Source organism: Salminus brasiliensis, chromosome 18 (genome assembly GCF_030463535.1).
Source record: "Salminus brasiliensis chromosome 18, fSalBra1.hap2, whole genome shotgun sequence".
In the NCBI taxonomy this organism is placed as follows: Eukaryota; Metazoa; Chordata; class Actinopteri; order Characiformes; family Bryconidae; genus Salminus; species Salminus brasiliensis.
Window position 1 is genome coordinate 4671172 of NC_132895.1, and position 13551 is coordinate 4684722.

Below are 13551 nucleotides of genomic sequence, written 5' to 3' on the forward strand. Positions count from 1 at the left end.
CGTGGAGCTGACGTTGGAGCTGCAGTGTGTTCTCCCTCTGCTCCAGGCCTCTGCAAAGGCCATTCACCCAGTCCCTTGAAGTTTACGAACCCGCTTGACAGGAGATTTGCATGCAGAGTTCCAGGTACACATTTGAATGAAGCTCTATCGCACAGAGATTTCGCCCTGCCTCAGGCAAAAAACTGAGCAGGAGCGACCGCAGAGCCAACGGGAACTGTGCATCCGGATCCTCTACAGGGCGGACACGCGAAAGACAAACACAGCCAGGCACCCGTTCCAGGCCCATCTCAGGTTTCACATCAGCCTTTAGGTTGAAGAGAGAGAGAGAAAGCGTAGATGCATTTGCACATGCAGGTTACACATCCATCGTTCCGTTCATCGAGAGACTGGGAAGCTTAGGTTCTCAAAAGACAGCGTTTATTCAGAGAGCACAGAACGATACACTTCCATAAATATCAGAAACACCAGTAAAATTAAGTTACAATTCTTGGCTTAAATAACATTTATATAAAAGAACATCTGTATGGTTGAGTGGTCTTCTCTCCAGCCGGCCACCAGCTTCACCAACATAGACGAGGCTGTTATCTGCTTGAACGTAGGTCAACTTCAGGACAACGTCTAACCCAACGTCAATTTGATGTAGAAGAGTGACGACAGCTGATGTTGATATTTAGTTGGTTTGTTGTTGGAGTTTGATGTCAAACCAATTTGTTGTTAACGAATATGTGACTTTGATTTCCAACCAAAATTTAACATCTGTCTAATGTTGGAGTTTGATGTCAAACCAATTGGTTGTTAACAAATATGTGACTTTGATTTCCAACCAAAATTTAACATCTGTCTAATGTTGGAGTTTGATGTCAAACCAATTTGTTGTTAACGAATATGTGACTTTGATTTCCAACCAAAATTTAACATCTGTCTAACGTTGGAGTTTGATGTCACACCAATTGGTTGTTAACAAATATGTGACTTTGATTTCCAACCAAAATTCAACATCTGTCTAATGTTGGAGTTTGATGTCAAACCAATTTGGTGTTAACAAATATGTGACTTTGATTTCCAACCAAAATTCAACATCTGTCTAACGTTGGAGTTTGATGTCAAACCAATTTGGTGTTAACAAATATGTGACTTTGATTTCCAACCAAAATTCAACATCTGTCTAACGTTGGAGTTTGATGTCAAACCAATTTGGTGTTAACGAATATGTGACTTTGATTTCCAACCAAAATTTAACATCTGTCTAATGTTGGAGTTTGATGTCAAACCAATTTGTTGTTAACGAATATGTGACTTTGATTTCCAACCAAAATCCAACGTCTGTCAAATGTCATGTGCTAACGTGCGAATGTCACATGCTAATGTTAATCCAATTGGTGGTTGATGAATTTGACTTTGATTTCCAAGCAAAAAATCAACGCCTGTCCAACATTAGAGTTCAACATCTATCTGACTTCAAATGGACACAGTTCCTACTGGGTTGAGTAGACTCAAAGACTTTTAAAAATTTCTGTATAATTCAACCACTGAGACCACTAAGTAATTCAGAGTGTTTTGGTTTGCTGTAGAGGTTGTAAGATTTTGTACATAGACATTTAATGTACAATCCAAACCCAATCTTCTGAATTTAATATCAAATGTTGATGATGTTAAAATATTGGGAAATCTAAAAAAAAAAAATGTATTACTATTTTGTCTCATAACACCCTGTATGTACCCTTCCACCATAAATGTGCTTTAAAAATGCACCTCAGGCCAAAAGAAAATGTTATTATAAAAGTATAGTAAAACAATATCTGAGATATTCATATCATATTCACATATTTTACATAATACATGTTCTGGGAGGGAACTTCTAGAGGTATTCAAGTTTCCAGACGGATAGAGTTCACCATCTCTGAGCTTAACGAGTAATGTTGATGATGGTATATAGTGGTAAATATTTTGCCTTACAGCTCCCTGCATGTATCCTTCCACCATAAATGTGCTTTAAAATGCACAAAAAATGCATAATTAAAAAATTTGATAATAGAAATGTTATTAAACTATGTCTGAGATATAGAGGAACTCTGGGTAAGTTCCTCAAATCACTCTAAATGACTTTGTTTACTTCTTAATGATTTAATTATGCAGAAAAAAATACTGTCAAAGACGTTTTGTGCGGTTGGGACTGCACACATTAAACATTATTAGTATTATTATTAATTTTTATTTATTTGTAAGTAATTATATCTGTATTGATATTATAAGACACTCTTCAGACATCTGTTTTTATTCACTACCACTGTGAACAACTCTGACCGGGTAAGTTTCACACCAAACCCACTCTGAATGACTTGTTTACATCTCAACCACTGAATTCTGCAGAATTTTGAAGCATTCTGTGGAACTTCCCTTCTCAGTTATATGAAACCAACTGAGATGTCGAGCTCTGAGCTACATTTACTGTGATATTCCTGATGTTGGTCCAGTGGGCTAACAATGCACAGTAATGCAGGAGGGATTCAGTAATGTATGCAGCTTGCTTATACTGTACATTGCTCTGGCAATTTACTTTGCATGCACTCTGGGATGATGTGATAAACAGCTCATTCGTCAGATAACGCCAACGGTACAACCATGCTGTGGCCTAGTGAACTGCTGAAACTTGTGTATAGTGGCTTATAGACTTGTGTATAATGGTGGTAGTGGTATAATGGGTCCCAGTGGGCCTTAAGTCCACCCACTTTTCTTGTCTTCCCACCTAAACTTCTCTTCTTGTGCATTTCTATTTTGTAATCTTATAATAAATAAACCCAAACACGAATAAATTTGCACTTGTTAAATATTCTACATATTCAAAATTCAGTTTTTTGACAGTAACCAATCAAAATAGGCCTCAAATCGCCTTATTTTTTCTTTGTTCTGAGGTTGACACTCAAGCACCTCATAGTTATGGATCCTTCTTCACTTTTTTTGCAGCTGCAAGAGTAAAATTCAAGACTTGGCCCACCCAAAACGGCAGTCCTGTCCTCACTAATGTTCTCACACATTAGCTTGTAGAAATGTATGGTCACTTCATCCCATGCTTTGATTTATGACCCTCGGCCAGCCCGAGGAGGCTTTTTTTAATGACTGCTCAGTAGTTCTCTGGCCAGTTCTGACATCACTTCAGGGTATGCTGACTCTCATGGTGCCTCCGGAGGTCCACCTTCCTCTGGAAGCCCTTGGAGCAGATCTCACAGCCGAAAGGTTTGAAGCCCGTGTGCTTGCGGCTGTGAGTGATGAGGTTGGAGCTCTGGCTGAATGCTTTGCCGCACACCTGGCATTTGTGCGGTTTCTCTCCTGTTGACATTAAAACATAAAAACAGCAACAGTCATCAAATTGTATAACTGTAGTGTTGATGAGGAAAACGCAAATGTTTACTGTTACAAAGCTGTGTTTAAAGCTATAAATGCCATGTATATGATGTGTAATTAAACATTTCCATTACAAACTTCATGTTTCTAAAGTAAAAAGAAATGGATACAGACAAAAAAAATATTTTTTATGAAGTAGAATTAAACGGTTATAATTAAAACTGCTTGTTTATGAAGTAAAGGAAATATTTACAATAAAAATTGCATGTTTATAGAGTGAAATTAAATGGTTACAGTAAGAACTGCATGTTAAAAACTGCATGTTAAACAGTTACAGTAAAAAAAACCAATGCATACAAAGTCAAATTAAATGGTTACAGTAAAAAAACTGCTTGTTTATGATGTAGGATTAAATTAAAACAGAATGTTTATGAAGTAGAATTCAACGGTTATAATAAAAACTGCATGATGAGCTAAGATTAAATGGTTACAGTAAAAACTGCACATTAAAAACTGGATGTTAAACAGAATGTTTATGAAGTAAAATTAATCAATAACAGCAAAAATGGCATGTTTATAAGCTAGGATTAAATGATTACAGTAAAAACTGCATGTTTATAAAGTAATACTTTATGGTAACCAATGGTTAATGGTTTATGAAGTAAACTTAAATGTCTACAGTACAAATGGCATGTTTATGAAGTAAAATTAAATCTTTACATTAAAAACTGCATGTTTATGAAGTAAACTTAAATGTCTACAGTAAAAACTGCATGTTTATGAAGTGAACTTAAATGTTTACAGTAAAAACTGCATGTTTATTAAGTAAAATTAAATAGTTACAGTAAAAACTGCGTGATTATGAAGTAAACTTAAATGTTTACAGTAAAAACTGCATGTTTATAAAGTAATATTAAATAATTAAAGTAAAAACGGGATGTTTATGCAGTAAAAGTAAGCATTTACTGTTAAAAACTGCATGTTTATGAAGTGAACTTAAATGTTTACAGTAAAAACTGCATGTTTATAAAGTAATATTAAATAATTAAAGTAAAAACGGGATGTTTATGCAGTAAAAGTAAGCATTTACTGTTAAAAATTGCATGTTTATGAAGCAAAATTCAGTGTTTGCTCTTACAGATTTCAGGTTTATGAAATAAAATGTAGCATTTATAGTTACAAATTGCATGCATGGTGTAACTGAAGTAAAATGTTAACAGTAATCTGACAGGTTAACAAGCTACACTGTTGCTCAATTCAGCCTAAAGCAACTCCTTCATGCAGTAACAAGTTAATTACTGAGCAAAATAAATAATTTAATAACTTTAGTGAACCAGTGATTCAGTCAGAACATTTATTTATTTGAGTTGAATAATAGCAGTTTATTAAATGTCTGATTTGAAGATTCATCTGCAATTCTCGTGTTATTCTGTTAAAACTGACTTAAAAAACAAATATTTAATTTCAGGATTAGTCGTTTTCTGTAATCTTTAAAAGGCTGCACATGTTATGGGTCACTTAAGCATATTTAATATTTTCATGGGTTTGGCCTTAAAGAACTAGAGGGATTACTCAACCATCAAAATGACTGAACTCCTCCAGTTATTACTATATATCAACACTGACAGCTTTACTCTCCTCAGCTCCAAATGAGATTTTGAAAAATCTGCTTGAAAATCGACACGTAGCAAAGATTTGCATGCTCTCCAGATTTGTAGAGTTTCGTTGGAAGCTTTCTATCCTGCTCCAGCAGAGCTGTGGAGGAAGCTTTCACAGAGTCCTCTGCGAAGCAGGAAAACCAGATATGCAAATCATCCCTGCATTTGCTTAATTTTCTTTTTTTGATTTATCTGCAGGTATATGGCTCTTAGAAACAGCACCTGGAAAACAGAGCTGTGCTATCAAAGTTCCGCAGCTCTCCAGGATTGAGTCACGCAGCCTGTTTTCTCACCTGTGTGGATGTAGGTGTGTTTCTTCATGTCGGATTTCTGGTGGAACCTCTTGCCACAGTACTGGCAGGGATACGGGCGAGTGTCGGAGTGGATGAGCAGGTGTGTGGACAGGGTGGAGGAGCGCTTGAATGTCTTGCCGCACATCTTGCACTCGAAACTCCTCTCCTTTTATACAAACAAACAAACAAACAAACAATTAACACAAATTTAGAGGAAAAAAAGCTTTGCAATTGTACAGAAGAGTGTTCCCTGGTTTCCTAGAGAACTTTGACATAATGTTCTGCAGGGTTCTGCAAGGTTCTGCAAGGTTCTGCACCAATTGAACAGTTCAGTTTATGTGAGATGGAGGTCATTATAAAAAAATATGGATCTCTAAAAGCAGGGCCGTTTCTAGACTACTTGTTGTACCAGGTCACACACAGGATGCAGAAGAGCACCACTGCACCCTCGGCCTACCTGACAATATTACTAGTTAATCATAAAAAGAAGAAGAAGAAGAATATTATTATGTTACTACTGCTACTAATAATAAAAATAAGAATAATAAGAATAAGAATAATATTATTATTAATAATAATAATAATAATAATAATAATATTAATATGTTACTACTACTACTACTAATAACAGTATTAATGTTAATACTACTACTACTAATAATAATAATAACAATATTAATATGTTAATACTACTACTAATAATAATAATAATAATGTCAATTGTAATATTACTAGTTATTGTTATACTCATTAAATTAGTAATATTATTATTATTATTATTATTATTATTATTATTATTTCCTTTGCAGCATAAACAAAATCTTAGCATCATCAGCTCATGTTAGTTGGAGAAGCCAGGCTTTTAAATGAGGAGGTTACTGTTATATTGGCAAGCTCGCGGCGCTCATTTTACAAGCTTGTGTTATCAGAGCCTCTTTCATGAGCTAGCCTATGCTAATGTAACTGATGCCTATGCTAATGTAACTGATGCCTATACTAATGTAACTGATGCCTATGCTAATGTAACTGATGCCTATACTAATGTAACTGATGCCTATACTAATGTAACTGATGCCTATGCTAATGTAACTGATGCCTATACTAATGTAACTGATGCCTATGCTAATGTAACTGATGCCTATACTAATGTAACTGATGCCTATGCTAATGTAACTGATGCCTATACTAATGTAACTGATGCCTATGCTAATGTAACTGATGCCTATACTAATGCAACTGATGCCTATGCTAATGTAACTGATGCCTATGCTAATGTAACTGATGCCTATACTAATGTAACTGATGCCTTTGCTTTGGTGGCCTAATATGTACTTTTGGAAGGTAATGTGGCTAAATAAAAGTGACTATTTTATAGTTATATATTAACAAATAACTGAAACGAACCGGTGCCGTGACACATCCTATCCCTCTGACATCATCTTACAGAAGGACCATTTAGAACCCAATATGTTAGCCAGCCGACATAGCTAACATGCTACTGTTAGCCAGCAGATGTAGCTTACATGCTACTGTTAGCCAGCCGATGTAGCTAACATGCTACTGTTAGCCAGCAGATGTAGCTAACATGCTACTGTTAGCCAGTCGAGCTGATCGATCCCCCTTCAATTGTATTAGCTAGCATACTACTGGTTAGCCAGCCGAGTTCACAGTGTTGTTGTTTTTTTATTTTTTTATTTTATTTGGATCCCAATTATCTTTTGATCTAGGTTAGCTTGATAGCGGATAGCTAGCGCACGATAGCTAGCTTTACCTGTTGGTATTAGCTTTATATGCCAGCGTAGCAACAACAATATTACATGGCTGAACTTGTGCTAATATGTGATTCACGTTTAATAAATAAAGTTAAATAGCGACGCTTCTTCGACAGCCAGTAAATGTGTAAGATGCTCATGTGGGTTTGTATATGTGTTGTTACTGCGACCCAGTTGGGCTTCCTAAATGGGCCCCATCATTACAGCCCACCTTAATCTATGCCCATCTAGGGCCCATTTGCAGTATACAACCCTAGAAGAGGCCTATGTTAAGCCCTAATGGTCCCATTACTGACCCCGGTGGGCATCCATTTGTGGGGCCAATGTGGTTCCCAGTTGGACTACCCATACAGGCCCCGCATGGACATGCTAGCTGGGTTGTGGAAGCTACAATTTGCAGATACTGTAGCTCTAGCACTACCCACACTAAAAGCCTAGCCTACTGATTCACTCCTTGTATGTCTTCTATGTTTTGGAACTTCTCATGATGAATGGACCAATAGAAATGCTCCAAAATGACTAAATCTTTTTATACTGACTTCCATTGAAAGGTTTCTGAGTGACTGTGACATTATACACTGATCAGCCATAACATTAATACCACCTGCCAAATATACACTACATACATACACTAGATCTGACCCATTGAGGCATGGTCTCCACAAGACCTCTGAAGGCGTCCTGTGGTGTCTGGCACCAAGACTAAGTCCTGTACGTTGTAAGGTGGGGCCTTCATGAGCATCAGTGAGCCTTGGGTGCCCATGACCCTATTGCCAGTTCACAGGTGGTTCCTTTCTTGCACTACGTACTTTGGTAGGTACTGAGTACTGCATACCAGGAACGCCCCATCCCCAGGGTTGACGGGGTCAAATTATGAGTGCAGTGAAGACCACTGAAGACCACTGTCAACCCTGTCAAAGTGACGTTTCACTAACTGCTCATCAGTGTGACTCATGTCACCTGGCAGTGGTATTAATGTTATGGCTGTTATAATAAGTGCTACAGTTAAAACCAGCTCCTACCTGAGAGTGGACGTTCATGTGCTGCTCTAAGCTCACGGCATGGCCGAAGGTTTTTCTGCAAATGCTACAACCAAAGGGTCGCGTGCCGCTGTGGGAGCGCCTCACATGGACCTCCAGGCCATGAGGAGTGGAGAACACCTGGAAGGGATCAGCGGAGCAGGTATTATTATATAAGACTTCACATCAGACATTAAACTGAGGCTGCTGCCTGAGACATGGTGTACTTTTGAAAGGCTGACTCACTTTGTCACAGGTGAGGCAGTGGTAGGTGTTGGAGGTGGGGGAGTAGTGTGTGCTGCAGTCCAGTGGTTGTGCGTGTTCTGGGCTTTGCTTCAGGTGGGACCCGTACAGGGTATTCGCATGCTGGAGGAGGGAGGAGTGGAAGCCCATCTGCCTGAAGTCATATGGAGAAGGAAGAGGCTCCCACCCATACGTTGGCTTGTAGTAAGGTGGGAATTCTGCCATCTGAGGCTCTGGGGGAAGAAAAACCAGAAGAGAAGACTGCGTTTGTTGACACCTTCGACTGTTTGACTAAGGAGGACACCTGAATGTGCTGACGGCGGCATCTGTACTGTTTTGCTTTGGCTTTTGAAGTATCGTGGCGAGAAAATAGGTGCAACGTTCCCACAGATGACTGCCGAGATGCCGCTTACCGGACATGAAGTAAGGCCGGCTGGCTGTGACAGTCGGCTCAGGGCGAGATAAGATCGGACAATCAGGTTCATCTTCACCCTTGATGTAGGCGTAAGGGTCTGTGTGGGAGGGTTCAGCGAGTGGGCCTGACTGCAAGCTCCCTGGAGAGTCCGGTTCCTTAGCCTCTGGTGGGACTGGTAATGGAGCTGGGAAAGTAGAGTTTAACAAAGTTAAAGAAACAATATGTAAATATTTATCTTAAAATATGAGCTTCAAAATCATTACTGACTGTAATAGGGAGAGTTCTGCTAATGCACTATGATACTTTGGTGGAGCTGCACTACGAGACCTCTCTCCAGAACTGTGTAAAGCTGCATAACCCGAGTCTTATTAGTGTAAAACAGCCCACATAGTATATTACAGCCCACATGCTTTAAAGCAGCATTATGCGAGAATTGGCATTTCACCCTCAGATGCTACTTCAGTATTTCTCAGCTTGTCCAGAAATGCATGTGTACAGCATGTCCGTTAGTGGTGTCTCAAAGCGTGAATTACACATAGCCAAATAGCATGAAATGCCAATTCTCACATAATGCTGCTTTAAAGATATATATACTGAATTATGCCACTCTGTTATGTTCCACATACAGTGATTTAGTACATAAAGGGTTGCTTTGAGAGACAGCCCCAGTTTACGTTGTCATATATAATGCATGTGTTCAGCATGTCCATACACATATACATCCAAATGTAGGTGGAGCCCAATAGCATGAAATGCCAATTCTTGCATAATGCTGCTTTAAAGATTAATCATTCATATATATATATACTGAATTATGCCACTCTGATATGTACCACATACAGTGATTTAGTACATAAAGGGTTGCTTTGAGAGACAGACCCAGTTTACGTTGTCCTATATATACACAGGCATTAGATTTACTGGAATATCGTAACATTATTGGATACCTGGAACAAGGAATTACACACTCGCCATTCGAGGCAGCAGTGAGCTAACTGCTAATCTATTGGAAAACAACTGAACTGATAACAAAGGATGGCAGCATATTCCATATCCCACACTGTGGTATTCACAAAAACCCCAATCTACTTCAAACTGCTTCACAACATCACCTGGCACCTCTTCATAATGCCAACTTTAAAGTAGAAGGACACTGAACTTTCAGTCAAAGTCAATGTAAAAACAAAATGACAAAATTTGCAAAAGGAATATTTATGTATAGGCCACACTCTGTTTTAAGCTATGGAGTGGTTTACTCCCACTACATTTTCCTTATAAGACAACTTTGTATCTCCAAAACAGGAGCAAAAAGGCAACCTTCATCTGGGATCTGAGACGTGGTTTGAGAAGGTGTTTAGGTGAGCCCAGCTTCTGAAACAAGCCGTGTTACATGTTAAGATGAACTAAACTGGTAGAGAGAGTGTTCAGTGTGATGCTCGCTCAACCCTTTTTCTTAAGAACCGTTATTGAGCTAAAATTCTTCTAGGAAAACCAGCCCTGACCAGTAATATATATATATATACATTGGCCCAGTTAGTTTACTATGGCCAAGCGAAATAATAAAAAGCTTCTCCAGCATGTCGTTACTAGGAGCCGTTTTGTCGTAATAAAACATAAACATCTTGTTATTAAGAGAAAACAGCTTGTTGTTATGGGAAAATATATTATGCCATATTTATGACCTAGAACATTTTTTAATTATGAGAATATATCTTATTATATATATTGCTATAGTATATACGACATATTCTATCTTATATATTGTATTATATGTGTCAGTCATAACTGTAGGCCAAAGATTTGCTAGATTGTCTCTTTAAATTGACACAATGGTGCAGTTGATTGAATGAATTGAAATGATTGGTTTATGTCACAGTGAAATCTAGAGACGCTGAAATCAATTGGACTTCCTAATAAAAACGCCACAGGAAGCTTCTGCAAAAAAACAGCCTATGTCATTTTTATGACATAAAAATTAATAATAAGATATTCTCTCATAGTTATGAGATGTTTTGCGTGACACGACATAATGTGCAATTTCTACAGCAAATCTCATAATAGTTGATGTAAGATGTTATATATCATATTTATGATGTAATAAAGCATTTTTACAACATCATATCTCATAATAATACACATATTATCTTGAGGCCATGTTTTTTGTTACTTCTTTTGAAATCTACTAGGAAAGTATTTATTTATTTATTATTTTATCTATTTTATTTACTACCTCTAGGGATGAGAGAGGAGAGAATTTCGTTATTAATAAATTCCCAATTCCCAAAATTATATATATGTATGTATGGGAGAGCACTGAATATAATAATTCTCCACAAACATTTAAAAAGTAGATATTATTAAGGCCTTTTTTTGATAAACATGCAATAATTAATGTTATATATTATAATTATGATGTAATAAAGCATTTTTACAATAGAATCTCATATTACACATATTATTATTATACACATATTATTCTGAGGTCATGTTTTTTATTACTTCTTTTGAAATCTACCAGGAAAGTGTTTATTTATGTATTTATTTATTTTTAATTTAATTTTATTTTATTTGATCTATTTTATTTACCATCTCTAGGGATGAGAGAGGAGGAAATTTTGTTATTTTTTAGTTATCATTTGCAAAATTATTCTCATATATGTATATTATTAAGGGCTTTTCTTATTATCACAATAGATATATATATTTGATAAACATGCAATAATTACGTTTTTAAGACACAATATCTCATAATAACAAGAGTTTTTCTCAGAAATAAAATGAAATAAGTTGCTTATTTAATAAAAACATCACATAATAAAGACTTTTAAACTTTCTGACTCATCCGCAGCCCCAGAAGGAGTGGGTTTTACTACCTACCTGTTTCCCGCCAGGATTGGCTGGGCCTCCTGCGCTATGATTGGCTGGCAGATCGCCTGTTGGCCAATTGTAGTGCAGGAGACGCAACAGCCTCAGCCAATCCCAGTCACCTACAGCAGTACAGGCGCTGGATCACCAGCAGCTCTCCGCTGGTCGTTTCGGTACCTACTTGTTAAGAGTTCCGGTTCGTTTGGGTCACTGTCGATGTACCGGGCCACACTGTGCGAGCTGCACTTTTTGCTCTTCACCAGAAATGAACGAGGCATGATGGAGCTGGAGGGAGATGAGGAGGGGTTAGTCCCTAAAGCTGGATTTCGTCATGCAAAAACCTTGTATCTCTTTTTTTATTATTATTATTTATTTATTGTTATTTAATTTTTTTTTTGATTGTCGATTTTAAGCCTTCTGGAAGTTTAACTTTAAATTATATCTGAATTTGATGACGAATGGACCAATAGAAATGCTCAAAACTGACTTGGAAAAAGTGTTTTTACATTGACTTCCATTGAAAGTTCAAACGTTTTTTGCTTCTCATGTAAAATTGTGAAATGTTGCGATATGTGACAATATAAAAAATTAATATGTGATTAAAAATCCAAATTTTAATAAAAAATGCCCCTCTTAGACTTTCATCCCTTTGATCTTCATGATAATAACCCATATTTATTTATTTTTTTCTATTTTTTTTTTACATCTAAAATTAAAATATTTTAGAGATGATCCATAGTTTCTAACTACCTCTAATCAAATGTAATTATGCTATAACTACATCAACATAACACTGTAAGTCAGTTATTTGTCTCAATTATTTGTCTCTAGCTGCTACATTTTGATCGACGTCACACAACAACCCTGTCACGCAAAAACGTCAATTATATTTTAACGTTTTTCAGTTTTTGACATAATCTGAATCTGGAAGCTGTTCTGTAACTCACGTCCAACGTTCATGAGAAATGGACCAATAGAAATGCTCTAAAATTACTGGTGGAAAAAGTCTTTTACATTGACTTCCATTGAAAGTTGGAACGGTTTTTTGCTTCTCCTGTAAAGTTGCTTTTTTTTTGAGATACAGTTTTTGAGTGACAGCAGTGACGTGAGCTAAAAGGCAGACTGGCCAGTATTAACACTCATGACCAGCTTTCAATATACATACTAACAGTCCTATTCTACCACTCAGCATTACTGTTTTATAAATAATATTAACATGTTAAAACAACTTACCTTTAATTCTCTCTCTCTCTCTCTCTCTCTCTCTCTCCAAAAGTCCAAATCCTTAAGTGAGACTCAGAAGCACAAGCCCTGCATCTCTGTGTGCGCTGCTGCTCTTCAGCTCCCTCCCTGATTTCCAATCAGATAAACTTTCTTCTGCAGGGGAATCTGACCGTGCTTTCAGCCAATGAGCTCTTTAACCCACAGGTGCACATTTGCCTAAGACTGCTTAGGGTTAAGGATGGGGCAAATTCTTCCTTTTTAATTACTGGTGTTTTTTTTTATTGTTTATTTGTTTATAGGGAGGGATTTTTAAGTAGAAGATATAATTAAATAAATACAAGAATGATATTCCATTTCATTGAAAGTGTCCCTTAGACTTAGAGTGTCCCTAGTGTTAACACTTACACTTACTATAATTTTAATATTATTAAATAAATAAATAATATTAGAGTGTCCCTAGTGTTAACACTTACTATAATTTAATATTATTAAATAAATAAAAAATACTAGAGTGTCCCTAGTGTTAACACTTACTATAATTTTAATATTATTAAATAAATAAAAAATACTAGAGTGTCCCTAGTGTTAACACTTACTATAATTTAATATTATTAAATAAATAAATAATATTAGAGTGTCCCTAGTGTTAACACTTACTATAATTTTAATATTATTAAATAAATAAATAATACTAGAGTGTCCCTGTTAACACTTACTATA

General features: G+C 36.6%; 1 protein-coding gene across 1 annotated transcript; it reads right to left on the bottom strand.

The window, feature by feature from the left end:
* Window positions 1-400: 400 nt before the first annotated feature.
* On the bottom strand, window positions 401-12942 carry gfi1b (growth factor independent 1B transcription repressor). Its single transcript, XM_072661870.1, has 7 exons — window positions 12841-12942; window positions 11789-11892; window positions 8741-8926; window positions 8331-8560; window positions 8088-8225; window positions 5294-5459; window positions 401-3327 (listed from the first exon to the last, which is right to left on the bottom strand). The coding sequence occupies exons 2-7, from the start codon at window positions 11883-11885 to the stop codon at window positions 3149-3151; spliced, it is 996 nt and encodes a 331-aa protein (XP_072517971.1). The 5' UTR covers window positions 11886-11892; window positions 12841-12942; the 3' UTR covers window positions 401-3148.
* Between the last annotated feature and the right edge of the window lie 609 nt (window positions 12943-13551).

Bases quoted from the DNA above. Each gene is read 5' to 3' on its own strand.
- gfi1b (XM_072661870.1), bottom strand. From the start codon at position 11,885: ATGCCTCGTTCATTTCTGGTGAAGAGCAAAAAGTGCAGCTCGCACAGT. The intron at 8,927-11,788 runs GTAGGTACCGAA...CTACTTTCCCAG, and splicing joins CGAACCGGAACTCTTAACAA to CTCCATTACCAGTCCCACCA. The intron at 5,460-8,087 runs GTAGGAGCTGGT...TTTGTATAAAAG, and splicing joins ACATGAACGTCCACTCTCAG to GAGAGGAGTTTCGAGTGCAA.